We start from the raw sequence: 26,618 nt of genomic DNA on the forward strand, positions 1-26,618 counted from the left end.
CCTGTGGGCACAGTGGCACCGTGAGCCATCCTGCTGTCACAGCAGCATCCCTCTGGGCACAGTGGCACCGTGAGCCATCCTGCTCTCACAGCAGCATCCCTCTGGACACAGTGGCACCGTGAGCCATCCTGCTGTCACAGCAGCATCCCTCTGGACACAGTGGCACTCTGAGCCATCCTGCTGTCACAGCAGCATCCCTCTGGACACAGTGGCACTGTGAGCCATCCTGCTGTCACAGCAGCATCCCTCTGGACACAGTGGCACTCTGAGCCATCCTGCTGTCACAGCAGCATCCCTGTGGGCACAGTGGCACTGTGAGCCATCCTGCTGTCACAGCAGCATCCCTCTGGACACAGTGGCACTCTGAGCCATCCTGCTCTCACAGCAGCATCCCTGTGGGCACAGTGGCACTCTGAGCCATCCTGCTGTCACAGCAGCATCCCTGTGGGCACAGTGGCACTGTGAGCCATCCTGCTGTCACAGCAGCATCCCTCTGGACACAGTGGCACTCTGAGCCATCCTGCTCTCACAGCAGCATCCCTGTGGGCACACTGGCACTGTGAGCCATCCCACTCTCACAGCAGCATCCCTCTGGACAGAGTGGCACTCTGAGCCATCCCACTATCACAGCAGCATCTCTGTGGGCATAGTGGCCCGTGAGCCATCCCACTATCACAGCAGCATCCCTCTGGACACAGTGGCACTGTGAGCCATCCCACTATCACAGCAGCATCCCTATGGGCACAGTGGCACTGTGAGCCCCATTCCTCGCCTGCCACCTCCTGCTCCTCTCGTGATGGTTCCCCGCACCCTACACACGTGTGCTGCCCACAGGATTGCTGGTGTTCCCTGCTGGAATGATACTGAGACGTGCAGAACAAAACCAATCCCAGCGAATTCCTGCAGTGCTGGCCTAGTTAGCCCATTCCCAGCTGTGAGCTAATGCTGCTGCCCCAGGAGAGCCCCTGGAGACAGCTCTGCTTGGAAGAAATAACTCGATTAAAAAATAGCGCATCAGTTCAGGGTCAGAATTGGTGCAGCCCTGTAATTAGAGCCTGAATTTCAGAGATTAAATCCTTTAAGGCCAGCTTTCAGTAGCTCTGTTTAATTACTCCTCGCATCTCCCAGTCCTGTCTTCACAGAAAGGACCATGTCAGGACAGCTCCTGCTCCATCCCTGAGGTTTCCTGCTTGTTGATACTTTTCTGCCTAATTCCTGAGGCTGCACCATTTCTTGACAATCCAGGCAGGTTGGCAGCAAAGTCCTGCCTGTCCCTGCTGCAGAGGTCAAGCTGTGCAACTCCTCCAAAGCACGTTGGGTGGTCCCAGGGCATCACGGGGATCCACAGTAGGATGGCGTTGGGTGGGGAGGAAAGGGAGAACCCAGTGCTCTGGGAGGTGCCTCTGGAAGAGCTGAAAAAGTGGCTACAGGTTCAGGAAACATTCTGGAGCAAGGATTTCTGTGCAGAGGCTCCTCAGATTGGGCTGCTCCATTTCCTGGCATTGTTGGTGTCTGTCTCAGCTCTCCAGACAGCACTTGGAGTTATTTGGCTGGCGCAGAGGCAGCAGGAAGAGTGGGAGAGGACAATTGCAGAGATTTGAAAAGTTTCCTTTTTGGAATGAAGGATTCTGCTACAACTGAACTGAACTGAAAAACAATTGATTTGGGCAGACCTCCCAGGGACAAAACCAGTTCATCCAATCCCACACACCCTGGGTGTGCCTGTGGCCCTTGGCGTCGCTGGACCTGGATGCCTCCTGTGATGTGCTGTGACGTGTCTCGGTGCCCGAGAGCCCCGGGCTCTGTCCTGGGGTCGGAGCTGGAAGGTTTGAGGGGATTGTGTCCATTAACACAACTGAAAAAATGAAACAGGAGCCATTCCCAGCCAGCTCCCAGCTTTCTGTGCAGCCTCTCCCGTTTTCCCGTCTCCCCTGAATCCTTTCTGATTTCTGCTGCTTTGCAGGCTCCGGGAGGAGCAGCATTCCTGGGATGTGGGTCGAGGCAGCAGGACCCCCCCCCCCGCGAGCCCCCGGCACCAGGACACCCCATGTCCCTCCACTAATCCATTGCTGCGGCGAGAGCACCCTCTCCTGTCTCAGCTCTGCCTGCCTGTCTCCTGCTCCCTCCCCTGGCAAATGCCAGGACCGAGGCTCCATCACATCCTGGGGTGAGGCCATGGGGACAGCGACACAACAGCCCAGTGCCCACACCCTGTCCTGGCCCAGTGTCACCCAGGGACCTCCTGACAGCAGCACAGACAGCTGTTTAGGAGGACCAGGGGAATATTTAAGTAAAAAACAATTTCTAGGAGAGGTCTGTTATAATTACTAATTAGATTGGGTTATAATTATCTCTCTTTGAAACCCCATACCTGCCTCAGAATAGCTCCAGTTCCTCTTAACAATTAACAGAGAAAGTCTTTTACGACACACCAGGTGATTACATCGCAGTCACAGCCTCTGTGGCCAACCCTGCCTTATTAAAGAAGGGCTGATATTTACAGAAGAACATTGTGATCAAATTAGACTAAAATTAACCAGAGTAAATTAAGAATAAGAGGGTTTCTTTCATCTGCTTCCCTTTATTTTCTGCCACAGAATTGCCTCTGGGTTGGTTATAATGCTCTGTGTGTTGATTGTGGTATTTGACTGGGCAAAAAACCCACAAAAAGTGGCAGTAATTCATTTCTCTGGTTTGCCTCAGAGTGAAATCTGCATTCACATCTCCTCACTCATCCACCTCCTCCTGCTCCACGAAAGCTCAGGCTTGAAGCCTGCCATAGCTCAAGGAGCTCCCAAGCACAGGGTGGGGTTATTGGGTGTCTGTGCAGGGCCAGGATCTGAACTCCTTGATCCTTGTGGATCCCTTCCAGCTCAGGATATTCTATGAAACTACAGGGCCAGAACCAAACCTCTGGTGTTTCAGCTCTCCCAGCTTCAGTGAGCTGAGCTTGTCTAGTCTGGAGAAAAGGAGACTCAGAGGTGACCTTATCACTCTGAGCAACTTCCTGAAAGGTGGCTGTAGTCAGTGGGGTTGGTCTCTGTCTCCAGGAAGCAAGTCATCAAACAAGAGGACACAGCCTTAAGCTTTGCCAAGGGAAATAGAGGTTGGATATTAGGAAGAAGTTTTTAACAAAAAGGGTGATTCTGGAATGGCTGCCCAGGGAGGTGGTGGAGTCCCCATCCCTGGGTGTGTTTAACAAAGCCTGGATGTGGCACTGGGTGCCAGGGTTTGGTTGAGGTGTTTGGGCTGGGTTGGACTCAATGATCTTGAAGGTCTCTTGAAGCCCAGTGATTCTGTGATTCTGTGAGTTCTGTGAATGAGCTCTGCCTGTGAGTCTCTGCCATGCCTAGAGCATCCCAAAGTGCTCATCCCACACTTCCTGCTCAGGGCACGGCTTTGCCCAGAGCAATAGCAGAAATGGGGTGGATTTCCCCCAGCGATCCTAAACCCAACCCTCACTCACATTTAACACGCAGCTTAATAGCTCCAAAACCAGGGCTGGTGCTCAGCATTACCAACAATCATCCAACGAGGAATTGGGAGATTTTTTTAGTAGCAATGGGCCAAACAAAATAATCATCAGGTGGTTAGAGGGTTTTTCATTTATTTTTCAGCACCAATGGAATTACTGGTGAGCAGAGAGTGGTTTCTGGGAGGGCCAGCTCTCTCTGTAGGGCTCCAGAAAATGGATGATCAGACTTTTGGCAGTGGCAGTGTGGGGTGGGTACATGGACTGTTGCTTTTCTTCTCCTGAGTAGGAAGCCAAATCATCCTGAAGAATAGTGTGGCAGAGGCTGCTGGAGGGAATGAATAGCAGAGTCTCTGACCCAAGCCTTTGGATAAATCATCCTGCCAGATCAAACCCAAGAATCTGACAGGCTTTGGAAATTGTGTCTTATTACAGTTTCACCAGCTTCTCCACCTTTACCTGATTGCTTCAGCCCTAATCCCCAGATCAAAGCCCCACTGAACATGTGGCCGTTATTGCATCTTTAGCCACTCCTGGTTTTTCCTTAATCCAGGAGCTCCACCCTAGTTCTGGTTTAGCCTTCCACCAGCAGTTCCTGCAGGCTGAGCCTCCATCCAGGCAGCTCCACTTTGAACTGGAATTCCAAGCTGGCCTCTAGATGGGCAAACCCAGGCCACGAGCAGGGAGTGGTGGCACTTCTGCAGTGCCAAGGACACTGTTAATAGAGACAGTGCCATCGGCGTGGGAGGGACATGGACACAGGGCACACTTCCCATGGGCTTTGGGAGATACTTTGGGAAGATGCAGCAGCTGGGATGAAAGAAAGGTGCAGCAGTTAGAATGAAAAGTTTATCAGTGAACAGGCCAAGATGCTCTTTTTCCTCCTTGGTTTCAGTGGAAGACACTCATGTGAAGTTGTTGATAAGGTTTTAAGCTTTGTCCTCCTCTTTCCTCCATTTATTTTCTCCAGAGAGGAAGAAAGAAAAGAAATTACTGAGTTAAATTAGGTGAATAACTTCATTTTTCAGGCTTTTTTGCCACTGAAAAACTGAAAAAATTCCATCTTGTCTGTCCAGAATGAAATGTTGGAGTTTATTGTTCATTCTATGCAGGCATGATGAGTTCTGATGGGGTTTTGCCTGCTCCTCTCAGTGCCTGCAGAGCTGGCAGTCAGCAGGGACCCCTGCCCTCCTCATGGGGTGACAGGACTGGAGGGGCTGGCAGTGTCCATTGGGGACACGTGTGATACTTCAGTGGGTGCCAGGGTGGAGGGACAGGTACCAAGGGGGAGGTGGGAAGGGCAGAATCCTCCAAGGGTGTTGGTGCTGCTCCCATTCCTGCACCCCTGCACTCATTTCCCCTGTGGTCTGGCAATGGCTGTGTTAGAGGATTTCCCCCCTGCAGCTCATGCCCTGGGGAATCAGAGAAGGAAAGTGGGTGTTCTTTATTCACATCACATCTGAATATTCGTGAGAGCTGTGAATTATCCAGCTGTGCCACCTGGGCAGGACTGGGACGTCTGCCTGGAGCCCCACCCCATTCTTCCAGCAGCCTTGCTGCAGTGAAGGAGAAAATTAGCAGCACTTCTTTTGGGGACACTTCCTTCATCCAAATCACTTTTGAAATCTGGCGTGTGTTGGGTGTTTTATTTGCAGACAGCACACAGGGTTTGTTGGGAGCAGGCAGCCACCTCAAGCCAGGTTTCTAAATCTATTCAACCCATTTGAGGATCCAACAAAGGAGAAACCAGCCCTGCTCCAGGCAGGGCAGAGCTGAACCCCCATGTCAGGTGTTGTCCCTGCCCTGCTCCTCTTCCTGCCTTTGCATCAGTGCAGCACAGCAAACGGTGAATTGAATTGGTACAAAATGAGCCCAGGGCAGGAGCAGCAGCGTCGTTTTCTCAACTGGAATGAGTCATTTTTTTCTGAAGTATTCCTGCTCTCCTGACCTCACAGTGTTGCTCATCCTGGTCAGGATCTCCAGATGATCTTTGCAGCTCACTGTCAGCTCTAATTGCTCTCTGCTTGGGCCCCAAACATGGACAAGAGCAGAGCAAGGACAGAGGAATTGCTGTGTTGATCCCTGGCTTTGCTAGGGCACCTGATGGCCACTTGAACACTCCTCTTGGACAAATGGGAACCGTCATCCCTTTCTCTTTGGGGGTGCTGGAGAACAAAACCACCACAGAAATAACAAACCAATGACTGCCTCAGGTGGCAAATCCCAGTGTCAACCACAGTCCTAATGAGCTCCTGTGAGCTCCCCGATAGGAGCTGGCAGGACTTGGCATGGCCAGGATGAGCCACAGCCTGGGAAATCATGGAATGATGCCGGTGGGTGGCACAGTGTGAGGGAGGGACCTGCAGGGACAGCTCTGTGTGTGCAGCAAAACCGCAGGCTCTGAGGATCCTCCTGGTTTTGCACTGCGAGCTGGCATGGTGCTGGTTCCAGCCCTGGAGTGCAGTGACCAGGGCTGAGGTGGCCACTGGCACTTGCTGGTGTCTCTCCAGCAGGTGGAGGTGGCACCTGTGTCCTCAGCACAGTCCCAGTACTTTGGTACTTGGGACTGGGACTGTGAGTCCATCACGTCTGTGCTCCCAGAGGACCCACCTGAACCTGCAGCATATTCCTGCCCATGAATCCCACAGAGCTCCCCAAAAACCAGTGCCAGTCCATCATTTCCCACACAGATAAGGCTTTCCCTCCCTTCCATGGCTGCAGATGGTGTGAATGTGCTGGCAGTGCCACAGCCAGGACCCCGGAGTGGGCCGTGGGTGCTCTCCCAGCATGGAATGCAGTGGGAACAGCCCCATGTCAGTGGCTGCAGTGACTGGAGCTGGACAGCCCAACAAAAGCTCCTCAGTGTGTTTTTTTCCCCTCAAACAATCCTCCAAACAAGCTCTGGCACAAGGGTGGCTGTTTGCAGACATGTATAACCCTTTTTATTTCAGCTGGGTTTGTTTGGGAAGTGGCTGCTGTGAGGCCCTGGGATGAGGCTCAGAAACAGCTGCGCTGCACAAGTGGCACTCCAGAATCAGATGTCAGGTCCCCAAAGCCTTGAGACTGCATGAAGGAGTGAGGGAATTTCTAGTGAAAATAAAGCTGCTTTGCCTCTGTTATTGGTGGAGCATGCCAGGGTCATGTTCTGAAGCTTTGCAGCACTGAACACGAGCATTGTGTTGGTTTTCCAGTGATGAAAAGCTCTGCTCCTCCTCGCCTCCGATGGCTTTGGAATCTGGGCTGGGAGAAGAGTGAGAGATGATGTGACAAGCAGGGTACAGCTGCTGTGGGTTTGGTGACACTCAGTTTGCTGGCAGATGTTCTCCCCCATCCCTTCTGCACTGCAGAAGCCGAGCAAGGCTCTCTCTTAACCAATCCAAGACCCTGGGAGCTCTCTTGGCAGTGCCATAGGCTCCATTTCTGGGAAGGGGGTCTCTCCTTAGGTGGACAGCTGTGCCCTGCATTCCCTGACCCCTCTCTGGGGTGGAAAGCAAAACTCAAGGTGAAGGGACCTTTTTGTATGAGGTCACTTTGCCCAGACTGCAATGCCCAGCCTGGCACCAGCCCAGGGCTCCTGCCAGAGGCAATTCAAGAGCTGTGCTGAGTCAATCCACCTTTCCCCCTCCTTTCCATCTGTCTTTCCGAGGTCCCCCTCCCCCGGTGTCAACACAAGCTTAATGAAAATGCAGCAGATGTTGCTGTGATTTCAATTTACTCAAGATTTTAACCTAATGCAAATAGTAGTTTGCATCCAGCTGTGACAAGGCAACCTGTGCTGAGGCCCAACATCCCTGCCTGCAGCTCTCCTTCCTGTCCCATGGCTGGCATGGCAGTGACTTCCAAAAATCTTCTCCAGGAGGTTGTCTTTGGACCTGCCCTGACCCAGAATGTGCAACAGGCCTTGCAGCAACTCCTGGTGAGGCAGAGGTGGGATCTGTGGGAGAGCACTGAGCACTGCTGTGGCCTGGGTGGAAATATTTGTGTGTGTTTTGGAGGTTTCTCATGAAATGGAGGAATAATTGAGAACAGCAGTCAATAGTGAATGATTTATCTCCCAGACTGAGCTTTGCTCTCCCCCTTAGGATTGCAGGAGCCAACTATGATTTCCTGACCTTATCTCCTCTCTGAGTGTGTAAACAACAAACCAACTCCTCTGTTGCTGCCTGGAGCAGCTGGAACATAGTCACAAGCTGATCTGGTTGGTTTGTTTGTTTGTTTGATGGGAAACAAACACCTTCTCCTCTGCCTTGTATTTTCACCACCAGAATCCCTGTGTGTGGGCAGAGCTCCCTGGTCACTGTGGTACCACCAGGTCCGTGACCACCATCCTCCCCCAGCACATGCAGTGCCGTGGTCACAACACGCCTGGGAGGCTCTCTGTGTATGGAGAGCACCCACAGCTCACCCCCAACACTGCCCCCCATCTCTGAAAAATTCTGTACCATTCACAGCCCTCAGGGCCAAAGCTCTTCAGCACAGGAGGAATGGACCCAGGGAAAAAACAAATTCACATTCTGGTCTTCACCACCTTCCACTTCTCAAAAACAGATGGGAACAGGAGACAACCATGTGCTTGCAGAGCCAAAGCAGTGGTTTGCCTACTTGTGAGACACTTTTCAGACGGCTTTGGTGGTCTGCAGCCCAAAAAAGGAATGGCATCCCAGTCCATACATCCCTTCCCAGAGACTCCTGCAAGCCCATAGTGGACTGAGATGGGCACAAGGGAAAGGAAAATCTTGTGTCACTGGAAAAAACATCCTGCATTTCCCCCTGGAGCAAAGCAGGGGAGGAAGAAGTGTGGTCAGTGTGGAGCCCATCAGAAATCTCAGCCTGATTAGGAGCAGTGATCCCCTGACACGGAGCAGCAATTTGCAGGCACCATTAGCCCACGCCAGAGAGACAGGGATGCCGAGAATGTCCTATTTTCCACACCTCCGGAATGCCACACGACTCGTGAAGGATAAAAATAATTAGCTGGAGCATCTCAGGAATAACTGACAAGTACCCAGGGGCTGGGAGCTCCCCCAATGTGCTGTCCTCATCTCCAGCACTTTGAAAGAGAGAACTTTGCTGAGAGCCGGTTGGGGCCACGGATGCTGCCGGATCCGTGGGAATGGGATGGGCTGACGGGAGCTCAGAGAGTCACTCCAGCCTTCACACAGGGCCCTGCTGTGTCTGCAGGGGCTGCATCCTGTGCTGCTGCCCCTAAATCTGCTGCTGCCAGAGGAGGTTGGTCACACAGGGACAAGCCAGGCCTGGCTGTCCCCTCCTGCTGCAGTAGAACTTGGATCCTGCCGTCTCTTCCCTCCTTCATCGAGCCCTGAGCAGCCTCTCTGCTTTTGAACCTCGTGGTATTTTCTAATTATTAGGATTGTTAAATGGCACTATCAGGCTGTCATGAATAATGGTGAGGGTTCAGGGACAGTGCTGGGAACTCGCTCCACAGGCTACAGGGGTGAGTGAGGAGCTCAGGAAGGAGCTTTGCATCACTCCCCTGCCTTCCAAGCCCACATGTCCAGACAGGACGTCATCCTTTCCAGCCAGTTTCCCTCCAACCACTACTTGGATCCTCCTTCTCCCAGCTTTTTGCCTCTTCTTCCTCAGTCTCTTCTATTTAATCCACCACCTCCAGGCCTGCATGCCCTGTCTGTCTGGTCAGGCACAGCTTGTCCCAAAATGAGACCTCACAAAATGATGGAGCCAGTGGTCCAGAGCTGGGTGACTGACTGGTTTTCCATTGCTGATAAACTCACTGGGAGCTGTTTGTTGTGTGAGTCAAAGCTGAGAAAGCATTCCAGCTGGGACAGGGCAGCAGAGGGCTTTATGTTCCTGAAAAAGGCCAAAAATTTCACATGAGCCTTTCCAAAATGAAAGGCTAGGCAGGGAAAAACCCAAATCCTGTGTTTTGATGTCTTCCAAACCTCTCCTTTTGTGCTAACTCAGCACTTCTTGTTTAAAATAAAAACAACCTAAATTCCTGAGTAGATTTTCTTTCCATTCCCTTCCCATCCAGCACAGTTTCTGTCCTGCCTTCTCCCTCCAGCTGTGACAGAGCAAGGCTCTGTCCTGTCCCTTGGGCCACCCAGCTTTGAGCTTCCTCATTTCTCTTCCCTTCCTCTTCATTTCAGCAGCCAGGATCTGACTGATTAAACCCTCAGGAGGCAGGAGGGGGATGGTGATGGCCGTTTTGGGTAATGCCAGTGGCACTTCTCTCTGTGCCCCCCACCAGGGAAATCCATCTCCCCAGAACAGGAGCACCCTGGGGCTCCAGCCCAGGGGTACAATGATGGTGTTGATTTATCATTTATGGGTTTATTATATGTAAATTTTGGGATCAATTTGTGATTGAAGCTGAGAAAGAGCTCCTCATGCACTTGGACAGTGGGAATAAATGGGAAAAGGTCTGGTAGAACCCCTCACAGTGGGGTTTCCCATGGAATCAAAAGCTGATACTCCATTACCAACAGCAGCCTCACCTCCCAGCTTGTTCTGTGTCCTTGGAGGCTCCTTTGCTGTGACTGAGCAGGGTCATTTCTGCTGCAATCCAGGTGAGCAGGATCTGGGTGTGGTGGGATTGGTGAGCAGGATCCTGGTGTGGTGGGAGCTGGGATTGGTGAGCAGGAGCCAGAGCTGGGGTGTCATTAGTGCTGTCCTGATTGCTTTGTGCATGTCTCAGTCTAAGGAGGGGAACAGCCCTAGGGGAGCTGCTGCTTCTCAGCCCATAACATTTCAGAGGTGCTGGATAGAAAACCATAATGAGAACTGCCAGAAAAGAGAAACAATAAAAAAAATCAAGCAAAAAAGTCAGAAGGAAACACAACTCTTTCTGCTGCACAAGCTCCTGGGAGCCATCACTCAGACACCTGATGCTCCCTCCCTTGCTCTTTCCTCGCCTCATTTCCCAGGTCAGGCCAAACCTGCTCAGATTCACCATCACCTTTCAAGAGGAACGAGACCAAAACATTTCCCCTATTGACATGTTCTTGCCTTTTTTTTTGCTATTGATTCCTTAATTAAAAAAGAATAAAATTCCACCAAAGCAGACATTTCTCCGAAACACTCCATCAGTCAAAATAAATTTAAAAAAAAAAGAAACAAAATCAATATCCTATTAAAAAAAAAAAAGAAAACCAAACACATTTGGGAGCAGATTTTGGAGCAGCCCCAGGTAGTACATCTACTCCCTTCTCTAACGAGTTCTGTTTGCTCTGCCTTCCCATGCTCTCCAGTTCCTCTTATCTTCACTGGCATCCTTTCCTCTGGGCTTTTCCCACAAATCCCACCATTTCTGGCAGGGTTGTCACTATTTCTAGAGGGTGAAGCCCGGGGAACCTGCCTGTTTCCCTGCAGGGTCCAGTACACAGGCACCATGTCCCTAAGGATGAGTGACACCTCTGTCTTTGTGCTCCTGTCAAAGAACAACCTTTGGTGAATCATGGAGGCAGAGCAAACCCCAAGCCAGTATTCTCAGGATCCTTGTGTCATGGCTTTAAGCAGGGTTCCTGCTTTTCCAGCCCCATTTTCCTGCTACTATGCAATTTGCAGGCTCTCTGGGAATGCTGTATTAATGGCTCTGGCTCCATGGGGATGCCTTCACAGAGGGACTTGACTGTGAACAGCCACCCCAGGGGATTCCCTCCGAGCAGAGGTTTAAAGATTTGGATAATTTATCTTAAAATGGGGCTATGCTAATGGTCTGTGCAGGATGAATTATCCTGGGAAAGGCTGCGAGACTGGAGGGCAGACAAGGGCACTAAAGTGTCTGTGAGGCTGAACCTTTTCCCTGTGGAGCTGTACTGCTGCCTGATAAGGGATTCAGACCAAACCCAGACATGTGTCAATGCAGGGACATTGGGATTGATCGTGCTCCATCCTGGGCAGGCTAGGTTTGGTTTGCTCTGAAATGTGTGGCCCAGCCACGTTGGAGATAAGGAATTGCACTGCATTGATCAAACTCAGCTGATGGATGCTGGATTCATCCCTGGGGGTTTGCTCAGCCCTCACTGCAGAGCAGCTGAAGGTCTGCAGAGCCTGTGACCTCTGCAGCTCAGGGACACGTCCCTGGTGTCCAGCAAGCTCCCGTGGGACCTGCCACAGCACCAACAGTGGCTCGGTCTGTTTGATCTTTGAATGCTCTGCACGGTGCTTAAAGCAGAGCAGGGGATGTTCCTTGTTTGCCAGAGCTGGATGCCCAGTTCCAGCTGCCCTTTTCCCTGAGGAGATGGTCAGCATGGCCTCCCTGGCATTCCCGTGTTCTGAATCAGGGACAGGGTTTAGGACCTGTCCAGCACAGCAGTGGGAGGATGTGGGCTGTGAGGCCTGAGGTGGCTCAGGCCAGGTGTGTGACCTGCTCCCAGGTGTGTTGAACAGGGAGTGTTTAAATCTGGCTGGAGCTACCACAGGTGGGTGAGTCCAGCTGTTTGCAGGCCTGTGGTGCTGGGGAGAGGGGAGGGAAGCAAACCACTGACAGATCTGGGACATGGGATTAGTCACTAATTGATGTATTTTATTTATTATTTCTGGTGGGGTCTTACACCTGGGAGGGTTTGGCTGGTACCCAGATGAAAGCTCCCAGCCCAGCCCTTCCTGCCTCGTCCATCTCGGTGCCACCACAAGGCAAGAGCAAAGCACTGGATTTCCATGTCCCCGTGGGGCTCCCTGGTGTGAGCTGCCCTCGATTCCTCTGCAGCAGCACAGCCAGGGATCTGAGTGGGAATGTCTCCTGGTGGAGTGCACAGCCTGTTCCTGCCAAGGAAGGAGGGATCCAAGAACTTCCAACTGACCTGCAAAAGAGAGTATTCACAGAATCCAACAATGGAAGGAGTTGGAAGGAACTTTAAAGTTCATTTCATTCCATCCCCTTCTGCCATGGCAGGGACAACTTCCACTACCCCAGGCTGCTCCCAGCCCTGTCCAGCCTGGCCTTGGATACTCCCAGGGATCCAGGGGCAGCCACAGCTGCTCTGGGCATCCTATGCCAGGGCTTCACCACCATGGCCTGGAAAGGGACAGATCTGTCCTGGTCGTCCTTTGTTTCCAACAGCCACAGCACAGACATGAGCTGTAGGCAACACCCCCCATCCTCCTCTGGTCCCACGTTAGCCCATCTCCATCACAGTCACCATGCTCTGAGGTCTTGGGAACCTCTCCATCCCTCCAAACTCAGTCTGTGCTGATGTCAGGTTCTCAGCACATGGGAACAAGGATCCATGCCCAAGGAAGGGCAGTTGGGTCAAGAAATTGTCTCATCAATCCTGCAGAGGGAGGTAGGAGCTTTCCCAGCCCTGGTGGGCCCATCCCAGCATGTCCATGGAGAGTAGCACAAGGCAACAGCCTAAAAACCCTGGGGAACTCCACCCTTCCTAGTGACCCAAATTGAACAGGTGTGAAAAACCTTCGTCCTTTTCTTCAGTTTGATCCTGGCTGTGCAAACAGCCAAGGACAGAGAAACCACAGGGACAGATCCTTCCCTGGGAGGGAGGTGAGACACAGGGTGCCCAGAGCAGTTGTGGCTGCCCCTGGATCCCTGGCAGTGCCCAAGGCCAGGCTGGACAGGGCTTGGAGCAGCCTGGGACAGTGGAAGGTGTCCCTGCCATGGCAGGGGTGGAATGAGATGAGTTTTAAGGTCCCTTCCAACCCAAACCAATTCTGAGATTGTACAAATGAAAAGGCATCCTTCATCCTTCTTCCTTGAAATGGCAGTCATACTTCAAATCCTAGGCACAGGAAGTGCCAGGGAGATTTTTCCCAGCCTGGCCTTCAAGTCTTGTCTCTTCTCCCCCTTTCCTGTTCCCAGTTTCCTTGGTGACACATCCCAGCAGCTGGATCTGGGTTTTCTCCAGCCCTGGACTGCAGCTGGGGAAAGCAGCAATAGCCATGGCTCTGGGGCAGGGAATGGTTTAAGGGGCAGCACATGACAAAGCTGTGGCCTTCAAGGGAAAGAAGAGAAAAAAAAGCAAAAATCAGCCTTTCACCTTAAAAGCAAATAAATAAAATCAGTCCTTCCAGACCCAAAGGAAGGTGGAATCCCTCCACTCTTCAAAGTGCAGTCTGGGAATGACAAAGCACCCCTGGGATGTCTCCATCCCGTGCTGCAGAGCCTGGCATTGGTGAGGCAGGCACTTCTCTGCCATCCGAGTCTGGGACAGCTGGATCAGAGCAGGAACCTGCACATCCCAGCTGGGCCAGGCAGGGAAACACCACGGGAGAGGGGAGGGCAAAGCCTCTGCACTGAGCAAGTGAATCAGCACCGGGGCCACGAGGGTGGAAATGAGCTCCTGAGCTGGAAACTCACATCTCATCCTGTCTCCTTGTCCCTGAGCACCAGACAGGAGCCCGGGACTGAGATGCAGCAAGGCTCAGAATACAAACCTCCTCTCGCTCTCCTCAGCCTGCAGGGCACTGGGAAGGGCTGTGCCCATCCCTGGGATCACCCACCCACCCTGCCCTGGATGTAGGCTCAGACAGAGAGATCTCCTGGTGCTGCACAGTGGGAGGTGGTGCCTGCCTTCCTCTCACACCCTTCCAGCTCCCTGCCAGGCCCATCCCAAGGGAAATGCAGGGTTCAGCTGTGCTCAGGCTCCCGGGCCTGTAAGGTGCTGTTAGGGTAGTAAATACCACGGCTAATTAACAGAAGAGGTGTTGGCTAATGAGCTCAAGGCGCGTGCAGCCTCAAAACTGCATCCAGATAATCAAGCCCCAAACCTCAATGTCCAGGTCCCAGTCTCCCATGTCACCCTGCTGTGCCCTGCATCACTGAATTTCCATGGCACCTCCTGGGAGCAGACAGGCAGGAGTTCTCCCCCCATCCTGCAAGAGAGGGGATCTAAGAGCAGCTCTCACTAGAAGAAGGGGACCAGCTCAGGGTTTTGCTCCTGTTTTCCTTTTTTTCCTATGTTTTTATGAACAGTAATAATCCCCCTCTTTTTTTTTTTTTTTTTTTTTTTTTTTTAACAATTTGAAACTATCTGACATATGGGAAAAATAATGAATTCGGTTTTTCTCCTGCATTCTCTGATCTGTCAGTCTGCACCCGGGAGCTGTGTGCAGGGGGAGGAGGAGGCAGGGGTGCTGGCCTACATTGGGGAGATAATGATGTTCCTGCTGATCCCCCTCCCAGGAGAAGGTTCAGGCATGTCCTGCAGCTGAGGAGAGCCAGGGTATGGCTCAGCCTTTTCCTTCAGCTTTGTATTTCTCTTTGTGGGAGGCTGTTTTTTAGCTACAGCAAAGAGAGATGTGCTTGGAGCATCTCTGCAATCTCCTGGGCTCTTCCCTGATTCCCAGGGCCTCCTGGATCCACCAGGGCCCTGCTGCCTCCAAAGACTGACCCAGGGCTGTGCTCTTTAGTTTCAGCATCTCTAACCATCACCCAGTGCAGGATCAGTGAGGATGCTGCAGTCTCTGTACAGTCCCAGATTCATTTGGAGAGTTCCAGAACCATTTTGGCCAGGAAACACCTCCTGGACCATCCAGTCCAGCCTGTGACCAACCCGAGCCCAGAGCACTGAGTGCCACATCCAGCTGTTCCTTGAACACCTCCCAAGGTGGGGACTCCAACACCACCCTGGGCAGCCCCTGCCAAGGCCTGAGCTCCCTCTCCATGGAGAAATTCCTCCTGATGCCCAACCTGACCCTCCCCTCCTGCAGTCTGAGGCTGATTCCTTTTGTCCTCTCTCTCTTCCTTTTGTCTCCCGTTGTTCCACGGGAGCAGAGCCAGACCTTCCCCTGGTTCCCCTCTCCTGTCAGGGAGTTGTGCCCTCTGAGCCTCCTTTTCTCACAGAAGATCCCAAAACTTTGGGACACCCAAACCACAGCCCCTGCCGTGCCTCCAGTGCAGGGGGGCTTGGCACAGGCCAGGCACAGGCCTTGGTGCAGGGCAGCAGGGCAGAGCAGGGGGCCTGCACAAGAGCAGGGATGAAGGGATATTCCAGCTGGGAAAGCCTGGGATTCAGAACACCTGGTCTATCTGTGCTTCAGTTTCCCCTGTGCCCAGAGCAGCTGTGGCTGCCCCTGGATCCCTGAAAGTGTCCAAGGCCAGGTTGGATTGGGCTTGGAGCACCCTGGGATAGTGGAAGGTGTCCCTGCCATGACAGGACGTGGAACAAGATGAGCTTTAAGATTCTTTCCAGCTCAAACTGTTCCAGGATTCCACAATTTTGCACTCAGCTGCCTGTCCTGCAGAGGGCCATCCCCAGCACAGGGATCCTGTGTGTGACATGGGCTCTTATCAGTAAATTTGATTACGTCAGTGGTTACAAGGCCAGGTGGGCAGGTAATTTTTCCTCCACTCCCCTCCCTGTTGACACATCTGGGAAGTTTTACCCTGACTTTCTACCATCCTGACAGGCAGAATTGGAACCATTAATCATGGTTGTCCTGGACCACGGGCCCACCTCTCTCACTTGTGGGCAGCAATCTTCAGTTTACAGGCAGCCAGGGCAGGCACAGCAAAGCAAAACAGCTCCCTCCAAATGCCCCTGCCCTGAGTTAGGGCTTGGCAGTGGCTGCTGACATGATCCATCCAGAAACACTGCCATGGTGGGAGAATTGAACGAGGACCTGGCAAATGCAATATATTCTTTGGCATTGTGTTGCCCTTTCAGCTGAGAGAGAAAATTTTAAGTTTTTTACTCTTTGCAGAGTGAACATTCCACGTAAACAATCCATACCTGGCCAGCCACCTGCCTGCACAGCATCTGGATCTTTGTTAAAGTGTGGAGGGGGGCTGCCAAAACTTCTTTCTCCTTGCACAGAAGGCTTTTCACTGGAATACAAATGCTCACTTATCCCATGTCAGATCTGTTTGTGTGCCCTCCAAAATGGATCCTGCCCAGAGCCAGCTCTCACAATGGATTTCAGAACTCTGACATTTCATTTAATTCCAATCCATTGTGGAAATTGAATATTTAAAACGCTCTCTAGCCAAGAATCTGGGAGCAAACCTCAGCATGAAAAAGCAGAGTATTCCAGTGATATTCCTCAAAATGACCTGGAGAGGGCTTAGATGGAGGAAAATCAGCCCCTCCAGGGCAGTGAGTAGGAATGCAGAGCTGTGCTTTGCTGCAGTGAGATGAAACCATCTCTAGGAATCATTTCTGAATTTTAGGGATCTTCATTCTCTAGCAAGACACTGTTCCACTGGAGAAATCCATCCTGGTGACCCTAGAAATGTGGAACATGTGAGACTTTCAGTGGCTGGATGAAAAAAAGACAAATCATTAGGAGAAAATAGGGGGGGGAAAGGGGAGAATTTTAGGAAATATTAGGGGTTTGTTTCCCATGAGCTCCTTAATGTGAGGAGGGGCCATGATTGAGGCTCAGCTGCAGAGAGAGGGGGAAAACAGGGACACAGGTTTGTGCTTGGGATGGAGAGGAGGCAGCACTCCTGGCAGCCCCCCAGCCCCTCCTGCTCACACACACACACTGAAGTGCCACAAGACAAATAGGACCAAGAGAGAGATGCACTATTTAAACTTTCATCACTATTTTTCTCCCTGACTCTCCTTGTTTCTTTTGATTTATTTTTTAGTGTGTTTTCCCCAGGCTGAGCTGTTTGCCTGCATATTTCCTCTCCCTCTCCTGGCAGCAGCTCTGGAGCACCAGGAGATGCCCAGCATTTTTCAGGCTCTCCAGGCTCAGCTCCCATGGGTCAGGAGGAGGAATGAGACAGCAGAGCCTGGGAAAGATATGGCCAGGACACAGCAGGGACAGCAGGGAACCTGTAGACACGATACCCTCCTTTTCCCATCCATCCCCAGCAAGGACTGGGGGACAGCTCTGTCCTGCACAGAGCAGGAATGCCAGCCCAGGGTGGGCAACCCTGCCAGGGCCTGCCATGGGATGGATGCAGGAAGGCAAAGCACCAGCCTCCCATGCCATGGCAACCTCAGCAGGGCCAGAGGCTGGGCATACAGTGGGGGCTGGATGCTTGAAAACCATGCCAGGGCTCATCCCAGAGCCACTGTGGCCTCTGTAAATTGACTGTGGACAGCACAGGCTGGGTGGTTTTCAGCCTGTCATGAGTAGGGAAGGTGCAGACAGCTCCAGGGATTGTGTATACAGTCACAGAGGCATGGAATGGTTTAGCTTGAAAGGGACCTTAAAGCTCATCCTGTGCCACCCCCTGCCATGGCAGGGACACCTTCCACTGTCCCAGGCTGCTCCCAGCCCTGTCCAGCCTGGCCTTGGGCACTGCCAGGGATCCAGAGACAGCCACAGCTACTCTGGGCACCTGTGCCAGGGACTCAGAACCCTCCCAGGAACAATTCCTAATTCCCAATCTCCCATCCATCCTGCCCTCTGGCAGTGGGAGCCATTCCCTATGTCCTGTCCCTCCATCCCTTGTCCCCAGTCCCTCTCCAGCTCTCCTGGAGCCCCTTCAGGTCCTGCCAGGGGCTCTGAGCTCTCCCTGGAGCCTTCTCCTCTCCAGGTGAGCACCCCCAGCTCTCCCAGCCTGGCTTCAGAGCAGAGGGGCTCCAGCCCTGGAGCATCTCCAAGGTCTCATTCCAGCAGCTCCAGCTCCTTCCTGTGCTGAGGACTCCAGAGCTGGATTCAGGTTCAGCTCTGTGGGTGGGGGCTCACAAGGGCAGAGCAGAAAGGCAGAATCCCCTCACCCATCCTGCTGCCCCCACTGCTGGGGATGAGCCCAGCATGGGAGGATGAGGATGAGAAGAGTGGAGCCTCCTCCTGCTGAGCAGCTGCAGACAGGACTGCTCTCCAGGTTTCAGATGTGGGATGCCAAGGAAGATCTGCCCAGTCATACCTGATGGGGGAATATTCCACTCTGGAGTCAGGAAGGACTCTGAGCCCTGTGCTGACCCCAGTGAAACTCTGTGTTGTTTGTTTTTCCTTACCTGCCAAAGCAAAAGAACTGAAATCCTAATTGCATCAGGAAGGGGAGAGGTAGAACAGATGCTCCTCAAGACAGTGGAGGGGAGGATGCAGTTGGCATCCAGGAATAGGTTTCCTCCAGATCTTAGGTCACTGAGCCCCACAGTCCTGCCCCAAGTCCCCACTTGGTGCTGCCCTGAGAAGCCCAGCCCGTGACAATGCTCAGACAGCAAAATCCCTGCCTTTCAAGTGTTGGACAAAACTTAAGAGTCTGTTTATATCCTTCCTAGCTCTGAAGAACTGCTGGAAATCTGAATCCTAAATGTGTAAAGGCCTGATAAATGGAAAGCTAAACACTCCTGGAGCTGTAAGCTGCTCTGCAGTGGTTTAGGCCCTCACAATTTGCAGCCTTCAGGGCTGATAATACAGCGAGACCCTGAGCAGTCTGCTGGAAAACTCTGCCAGAAACACAATCCCTGTAAGGGGATTCTCTTATCCTGTGTAGCAAGCTTCATCCTAAAAGCAGTTTTGTGTTCCAGCCCCTTTTCCTCCTCGTGGCAAGCTTTCCTAGACACTTGATGAAACAGAGAACCTTCTTTCTCCCCCAGCATCCAAATTTTCCTGCTTTTTTCTTTGTCTTCTCCCAACCTACTTCTGGTTCTTTCACTGTAATTCATGCCAGTGGAGCCTCCCAGCCTTTATTTTGCCAATTAAACAACCCAACCTCTGCTGATTTTGCCTGGTAGGGGAGCTGGTCTTTTCCTTTGATCAGCTCCAGAGAGTTCTGCATCCATGAGTGTGGCCAAAACACCCCAGAATCTCAAAAGCATCGTGCAGAGCAACACCACTAAAGCTCCAAAATGCCCCCAAGGCTGGTGGAGAAAGCAAATACTGTCTGGGAAGAGGAGGCAGCTCCCTGCAGCTCTCAAGCAGAGAAGAGGATGCTCTGATCCCAAATGATGCACAGAAATGATACCACAGCCAATTAACTCTTCATTCTGCTGAACATCATTAGCAAGAGCTTACTGCCAAAGTCACAGCCCCAGAGTCTTGATACATTGACCACCTTTTGGACCAGGACAGGATAATAAACACACAGAATATTTGGGTTGGGGGGCTGTCTAGTCCAACCCCCCAGCAGAGACACCTTCCACTAGATCAGAGGATCTTCCAGAGGCTGCAGGTTGAATCCTGCATCTTCCACAAGTGCCTTGCCAGGCAGAAAACCTGCCCTCCCAGTGCCCAGTGTGGAGCAGAGGTGGGATTTGCCAAGGCAGACTCTGTTTGCAGGGTTTGTATTCCAAACCCCCCCGGGGCAAGCGGCTCCTGCGGGTCAGGGCAGTGCCGGACCCTGTCAGGCCCAGCAGCTGCTCTGTGCTGCCCCACGAGCCTGGCTGGTCTACAAGAGCTCAAGTGCCTCCCTGGCAAGCTGCAGCACTGTGTCAGAATGCACAAACACTTGGCAGAGCAGAGCAAAGCTCCCACATCCACCCTTGCTGCACGAGGGGCTGGGCTGAGCCAGCGGAATCTCTCTGGGGGTTCCCTTCCTGCACAGACAAAGCACAGCAGCAAAGGGAGCTGTGCTCAGCCTGGCTTCCTCAGCCCACAGGGCCCTGTGTTCTCACCAAGTGCTCACTGGGAGGCAGCTCTCCCCTCTGGGGAGGCTGGGGATGCTCTTGATTCATCACAGGATCACAGAATAGGTTTGGAAGGGACCTTAAAAGCCATCCAGTGCCACCCCTGCCATGGCAGGGACACCTCCCACTGTCCCAGGTTGCTCCCAGCCCTGCCCAGCCTGGCCTTGGGCACTGCCAGGGATCCAGGGGCAGCCCCAGCTGCTCTGGGCACCCTGTGCCAGGGCATGCCCACCCTCACAGGGAATAATTTCTTCCCAATCTCCCATCCATCCCATCCCTCTGGCAGTGGGAACCATTCCCTGTGTCCTGTCCCTCCAGGCCCTTGTTCCAAGCCCCTCTCCATCTCTCCTGGAGCCCCTTTAGGCACTGGAAGTGGCTCTCAGGTCTCCCCAGAGCCTTTTCCTCTCCAGGCTGATTTACACTTGTTCTCTCAGCTTTGGGGCCAGGAAGAACCTTCCAGTGGTTCATGGCACATTGTGATCACCTGGAGCATCCTCTGGTCACTGTTATTTGTTTAACTCCCACGTGGGCTGGGCCCAGAGCCCCCAGGGAAGGGGAGCCATGAAGATGAGCAATGCATCAGCAAGGCCTTATCCAAGGGATCTGGTTCCCCAGGGGACTCTTGTGCTGAGTCCAACACCAGCTGAACACTCCTTGCAGATATTTGGCTCAGGGCAGCCCTCAGGGGCTGCTGTGTCTGCCTGTCCAGCCCAGCAGCTGGGTGACCCTTGCCCACCAGCAGGTGCTGGGGCTGAATCCCTTAACACTGAAGAAGAGCTTGGCCCCAAGAAGAGGAGGTGGTTACCCAAAGCCAGCAGCAGTAAGGTACCAGGCACAACCCAGGAAAACATCCTTAATTAGGGAAAATGTGCTGCTGGCTGCAGGGCTTTTTGCTTCCTGCACTTCCAGGACCTGGCTGCTGGAGGATCCTGTTATCTCAGCAACTACTGCTAATGACTGAGGCTCTGTTTGCTTGCTACATCCTCATCCAGCTGCTGTGGATTTAAAAACAGCCAGGTCATTCCTAAAGGCAGCCTTAGCCTGGGGTCTCAGCCCAGCAGAAGGATTCTGTGGGGGTCACTAATTAACCAAGTTGTGCAGGGTGGGACAGTGTGCAGGAGAGCCTCTAACAAGTAATTTTAAAAGCTGATGAATGCACCAAGAGCACCATCATTTAATTGTGTTTCTTTATGATGATGTGCTGTAAGTGCACTTTTCCAAAGGGCAGGGAGCAGACACCCCAAGCTGTCCCCTCTCATCCAGGCAGCCCAGAGCCATGGAGAACAGATTGAAGACTGGCTTTAAAATATTCAGCAATTCCTGTATTTTGACAGAAAATGAGGAGTTTGGCAGGGAAAAGTTTGTCAGCATTTCTTTAGAAAGTTTTATCTGCAGTGAAGAGAGGGACAAGTGTCCAGCTGAGGTCTTGAGGGCAACGTGAGGAACAGGAGACCTTCAGCTGGGGTGATTCACCTCCACCCCAGAAGGACTCACTCTCATGTCCATTTGGGGATAATTTATGGGGACTCCCACCCCATAACAAGCTGCCTGTCACAGACTCATGGGACCATTCAGGCTGGAAAAGCCCTGTAAGGCCATCGAGTCCCCCCAGCACTGCCACCATGCTCACCACTAACCACGTCCCCAGGTGCCACCTCCAGGGATGGGGACTCCACCACTGCCTTGGGCAGCCTGTTCCCACCTGACCACCCTTTCAGTGAAGGATTTTTCCCTAATATCCCAACTACACCTCCCAGGTGCACCTTGAGGCCCTTTCCATCCAGCTTTCTGTGCCTGTGGGCTGGAGCTCTCCACATCCCTTCTCCATCATTTCAATCTTCCTGGGCATGAGCGGGTTAACTTCATTTGCTTTGCTGTCAGGAATAACTCCCCCTGCAACCCCAAACAACTCTTCCTATTTATATCCCAGGTTTAATCAGGAAGGCTAGAGCTTCCATAGCTACGTGATTAAAAATTAGGAGACCAGATTCTGTAGTGGTGCCTCATAATAACAACCAATCCTGGAAGCACAGTGGATGAATAATGGATCACGGCTTCTTGCTTTCCCTCCTTTCTTCTTCTCCCCTTTTCATCTTTTCATTCTCCTCCTCCTCCTCCTCCTCCTCCTCCTCCTCTGCCTCCTCTCCCAGGCTGGAGTTGGGGTGGGGAAGAATACATCCATCCTTCATGTTGCAGAAGTTAGAGAGACATCACTGATTCCTCTTCATCAAACCCTCCACCCCAAGCAAATTCCCTGTTAGGGAGCCTGGAGACATCAATAATTCACAGCTACCTGGAGAACTGGGTGATGAAAACCATTTACCTGGGAAGAGATAGCCAGAACCCATCCTCTCCTCATTGCCATAAGCAGCTCCTCAAGGCTGGCTGCTGATCCCATAGGGAGAAACAGGAGCAAAACTGTAAAAACCAAGGATTTCTGGCACAGGCCTGACAAGTGATTCCATGTTTGTTTGCATTATGTTCTCCCCTGTCCCATAATATCCCCTAGTGGACACGCTAGATTGCTTTGCTTTGTTGCTGCAGGAATACCAGGGAAAAAAGTCAGGAATGTCAAATATCTCACCATAAAAGTTCCCTCATTAAATTCCAAGATGGTCTTCAGAGAAAGATTTGTGGGTTGATTTTTTCCCCACTCTACACGATGAATTTTCAGTACTTTTACAAGCAGAGGTCAAATTCAATTAATGGATTCAGTGAAGGGAGAAAAAACTACTGAAAAATGCCAGATTTGGTTTTAAACAGCATAAACTCATCCAATAAACTAAAATAAATAAATCTTAAAAATTAAAATTCATACTTCCTTTATAGTTAAATAACATCAGAATGGAGCAGAATTGTTCCAGTTTTCACATCTCAGTGACAGGCGTTCCAGCTAACCCAAACCACAGATTTTCACTTTCTTGTTCCACTCTTTTAGCCCGAAGAAATAAAAAAAAAAAAAAAAAGAGAGAGAGAAAAACCCAAAAAGTACATTTTGGATCCATGTAGAAAAGCTTTTTTCCCAGTCCTTGGGTTCCACCCACTGAGCTGAAAAATCCCATTACTCCCAGCACTTGGCAGCCACTGTGCACAGCAGGGAGTGCCCACAGCCCATCTGCAAATCCCAGCCTGGGGCAGGCAGCCACCTCTGGGTTGTCAGGGTCCATAATCCCTTCCCAGTTCCCACCCCAGCCCAGCACTGGAGGTTTTAAATCCTCCTCAGCCAACCACAAGGCAGTGGCAGCTCAGGAGCAAGGCCAGGCTTGGGGATTTCAGAGGGGGCTTAGGCCAGCTCTGGTTCCGAGGTCTCAGAATCTCTGCTGGTCAGAGTCACTCTGAGATACACAAAAGCTCCTTGTTCCCAGCCCAGCTGTCAAAGAAGGAGTCAGGATTCTTCTGTTCTTGGTCTCAAGGTTGTTTATTGTTTCTTATCTATAAAATTCTTTCTCCAACCCGCTGAGGTCTGTCTGGCAGGTCAGGTTGAGGCACATTGGCCACTCTCAGGGCCCTGTTATCTTTTTATACTAAAAACTATGTGTACAATATTTACCATAACTTCCCAATACATATCACCTATGTTAGACAGTGAGCTTCTACCTTAAACCAATCCAGAAGTGCCAGCATCACCCAGAAGATGGAGGCCAAGGAGAAGATGGAGAAAGACTGGACATGCCCAGATTCCTCCATCTTGCCTCCTGAACCCCCATTCTAAAAAACCCCAAAAATCTATTTTTCACCCTGTGACAAACTAACTATTATTCTACTTAAACTCTCTTGACTTGTAATTCTTCATATAAAGGATGTGATTTGCTCCATGTGTCAAAATCAAAGTCACAGGTGTCTTGGGCTCTGTGCCAAGGTCTCTGAGCCCCCTGCCAGGGGCTGGAGCCATCCAGGACAGCCAGAGAGATGTCCTGGGTTTCAACACCGAGAGGGAGCAGCACTGGCTTGGAACAAAACCAGCTCCACTTTGGCAGAAAACCATCGGATTTCACCCAACTGCATCCCCCTTGAAGGATGATGAGGGTCAGAGGGCTCTGCCACCCACTTCTGAGCAGGGTGTCAAGGAGCAATTTCCCATTTCTTGAGAGTGGCTTTCATGTGTCCGTCATTCCTGCTGGCCTCCCAGCCCCACACAGGCCCCAGGACAGATGTGCCCCAGCACATCTGTCTGTGGCAAGAACAGAATTTGGCTTCCCAAAGGTCATGGCTGGGAAGAGCTCAGTGCCTTTGGGCAGTGCTTTGGGCTGGAAGGGCTCTCAATGAGGGGGTTTCCAGCAGCTTTCAGCAACAAGGAGGTTCCCTGCTGCTCTCCTGGAATTATGTGAGGCATCCATGGGACTGGGGATGCTGTTAAAGAGCCAGGGAGAGGGAGGGCTGAGCTCGGGTCTCTCAGAGCAAAACTAAAAGTGCATTTGTCTTACTTAGTCAGGAACTTTTTATCTCTTGATGAAACACTCACCAATGGCCAAACTTTTCATGGTTCACTTCTGGAGCAGGCTGGAGTCCTTGTCCCTGGGAGGATTTAAAAGCCATGTGGTACTTGGGGACCTGGTTTAGTGTGGGCTTGGCAGTGATGGGAGAATGGCTGGACTTGATCTTAAATGTCTTTTCCAACCTAGATAATGCTCTGATTCCATGAGGAGCTGGACAAAGCTCCATCTCCAGCACAGATCCTGGATGGAGCAGACCCATCAGGGTAGCAGAGATAAAAGCTCCTCCCTGCAGGATTAAAGCACAGCCCCTCTCTCCAGCTGGATTTCCCATCTCTTGGCATTCTGGGGTGCCAGGTGCATGAGCTGGTCCCAAAAGAGAAGACCATGCTCAGATGCCCCTCCTATGCTTCTGTGTTTCCACCTGTCCCTGTCTCTGCCTTCATTTCCAGCAGAGATGCCCATGCCTGTGAGATACCAGCAGAGCCTGGAGCTGCAGCCTCCCACGGGCTCTCAGGTGCTTTCAAAGGAAGGCTGAGGTCTTAAATGTGTCTGTTCCCCCATGTCTAGGTCTGCATTCCCAGAGGGAGGTGCTGAGAAGCCTCCCTGTGGCAGGAGGTGACCACAACCTGCTTGTGGGAGTGACAGGGACATCAAAGAGAGCAGGGAGTGCCCCCATTCCTCCGTGGTCCCTCTGGGACAGAGGCTGCCAAGGGAGCCCTCCTCCAAGGCAGGCACCTGGAGGTCACACTCCTGATGCCCAGAGGTTATTCCACCCTGAGTCCTACAGGTCCAAATCCAACTTCCCCTGCCCTTCTACCCCAAAACAGCCTCACCTCCCTCCCACTCCACAGTCAGAGCAGGGGTCACACCAATCCTCTCCAAGCCCTGTATCTGTGTCCAGCAGCAGCCAGCTGGAGATCCCCAGGGAGGAGGAAAGAAGCAGGCACAGGAAGCAGGGATATTTATTTCAAGCAGGGCTATTGCTTTCAGTGCTCACCATCTGCAGAGTTTGCAGCTCAGGGACATCCAGGGCTATCAAAACAGGACAACCCCCGACGAGGGGGAGAGAAATGATGCATCTGACTCCATCTTATCAGAAGGCTAATTAAGGACTTCATTATACTATATTATTCTATAATATCTTGCACTATATTACATTACATCTAAACCGAATCTGCCAAGCACTCAACTCAGCTCCACTGCACTCATCTCGTGACTGTCCTGACAGTCCTGACACACACACACACCTAGGCCAAGTAACCAAAACACCATCACTGTGGGTAAAAAATCTCCATATTTTATTCTACTTTGGCACAAACACAGGCACAGCAAATGATAAGAACTGTTTTTTCTTTCTCTGAGGTTCAGAGAATGTGAAACCCAGAAACATTATTCAGAACTGTGCCTTGCTTTTCTCTGTGAAGAGAAATGTGGTGACACCGGGCTTTGAGGATTTAGTAGCCCTTGGTGGATTTATCTAGCACAGACCTGATCCCTCATATTCCTGCAAAGCTTGCAGCCACCTGGCCCAGGTCTCCAGCTGTTGCTACTGGAGGTCAAATCTGAGGCATGAGAGCAGCAAAAGGCAGGTGGCTCTACCTGGGGACATGGGGTGGCACTGCCAGGGCCATCCCAAATCATCTGCAGAGTCCGAGAGGTCACAGGCCAGCCCTGGCAGCTCAGCCCCCACAGATGACTCCAGGAAGGTGAGGCTCATGCTTCTAATGACATTGTCTCCTCTGTGCTGTTTCATTGCAGTTCCTCCAGATGACCCTGTCATTTTGGGGGGCCCCATCATCAGCCTGAGAGCAGGAGACCCCCTGAACCTGACCTGCCACGCAGACAATGCCAAGCCAGCTGCCTCCATCATCTGGATGAGGAGGGGAGAAGTCATCAACGGAGCCACCTATTCCAAGGTGAGGCAGGATGGGGCTGGGACAAGGCCTGTGCCCCTGAAAGGGGTACCAGGCCTGACACTTCACACAACCCCAAACATTTGGGGCAGCACCCTCAGCTCTGCAAGCTCAGACTCTCACCCTGCATCCTTTCCCATTGGGGACCTGGGAAGAAAACAGTCAGCAGGATGCAGGTGAGAAGCCACAAACTGTCACCAAAACGGGCTCTGCTCTGAATTTGGCTTTTTGTACCTTCTCACAGCTTGTCATCACTTGGTGTGGCCCCTTCTCCCCCGTTAATCCCAGCTGGGTGTGGTGTTAATGTTGTGTACAGCAGCACTGACCCAGC

The 26,618-nt window shown here is 52.0% G+C and overlaps 1 protein-coding gene across 2 annotated transcripts in view; it reads left to right on the forward strand.

The window, feature by feature from the left end:
* KIRREL3 (kirre like nephrin family adhesion molecule 3) overlaps positions 1-26,618 on the forward strand; it is a 378,874-nt gene that overhangs the window by 290,910 nt on the left and 61,346 nt on the right. For both annotated transcript variants that reach the window (XM_050983486.1, XM_050983487.1), the window contains exon 5: positions 26,133-26,290. In XM_050983486.1, the coding sequence (XP_050839443.1) occupies positions 26,133-26,290 (158 nt within the window). The remainder of the gene's footprint in view (positions 1-26,132; positions 26,291-26,618) is intronic.

Source organism: Serinus canaria, chromosome 24 (genome assembly GCF_022539315.1).
Source record: "Serinus canaria isolate serCan28SL12 chromosome 24, serCan2020, whole genome shotgun sequence".
Lineage (NCBI taxonomy): Eukaryota > Metazoa > Chordata > Aves > Passeriformes > Fringillidae > Serinus > Serinus canaria.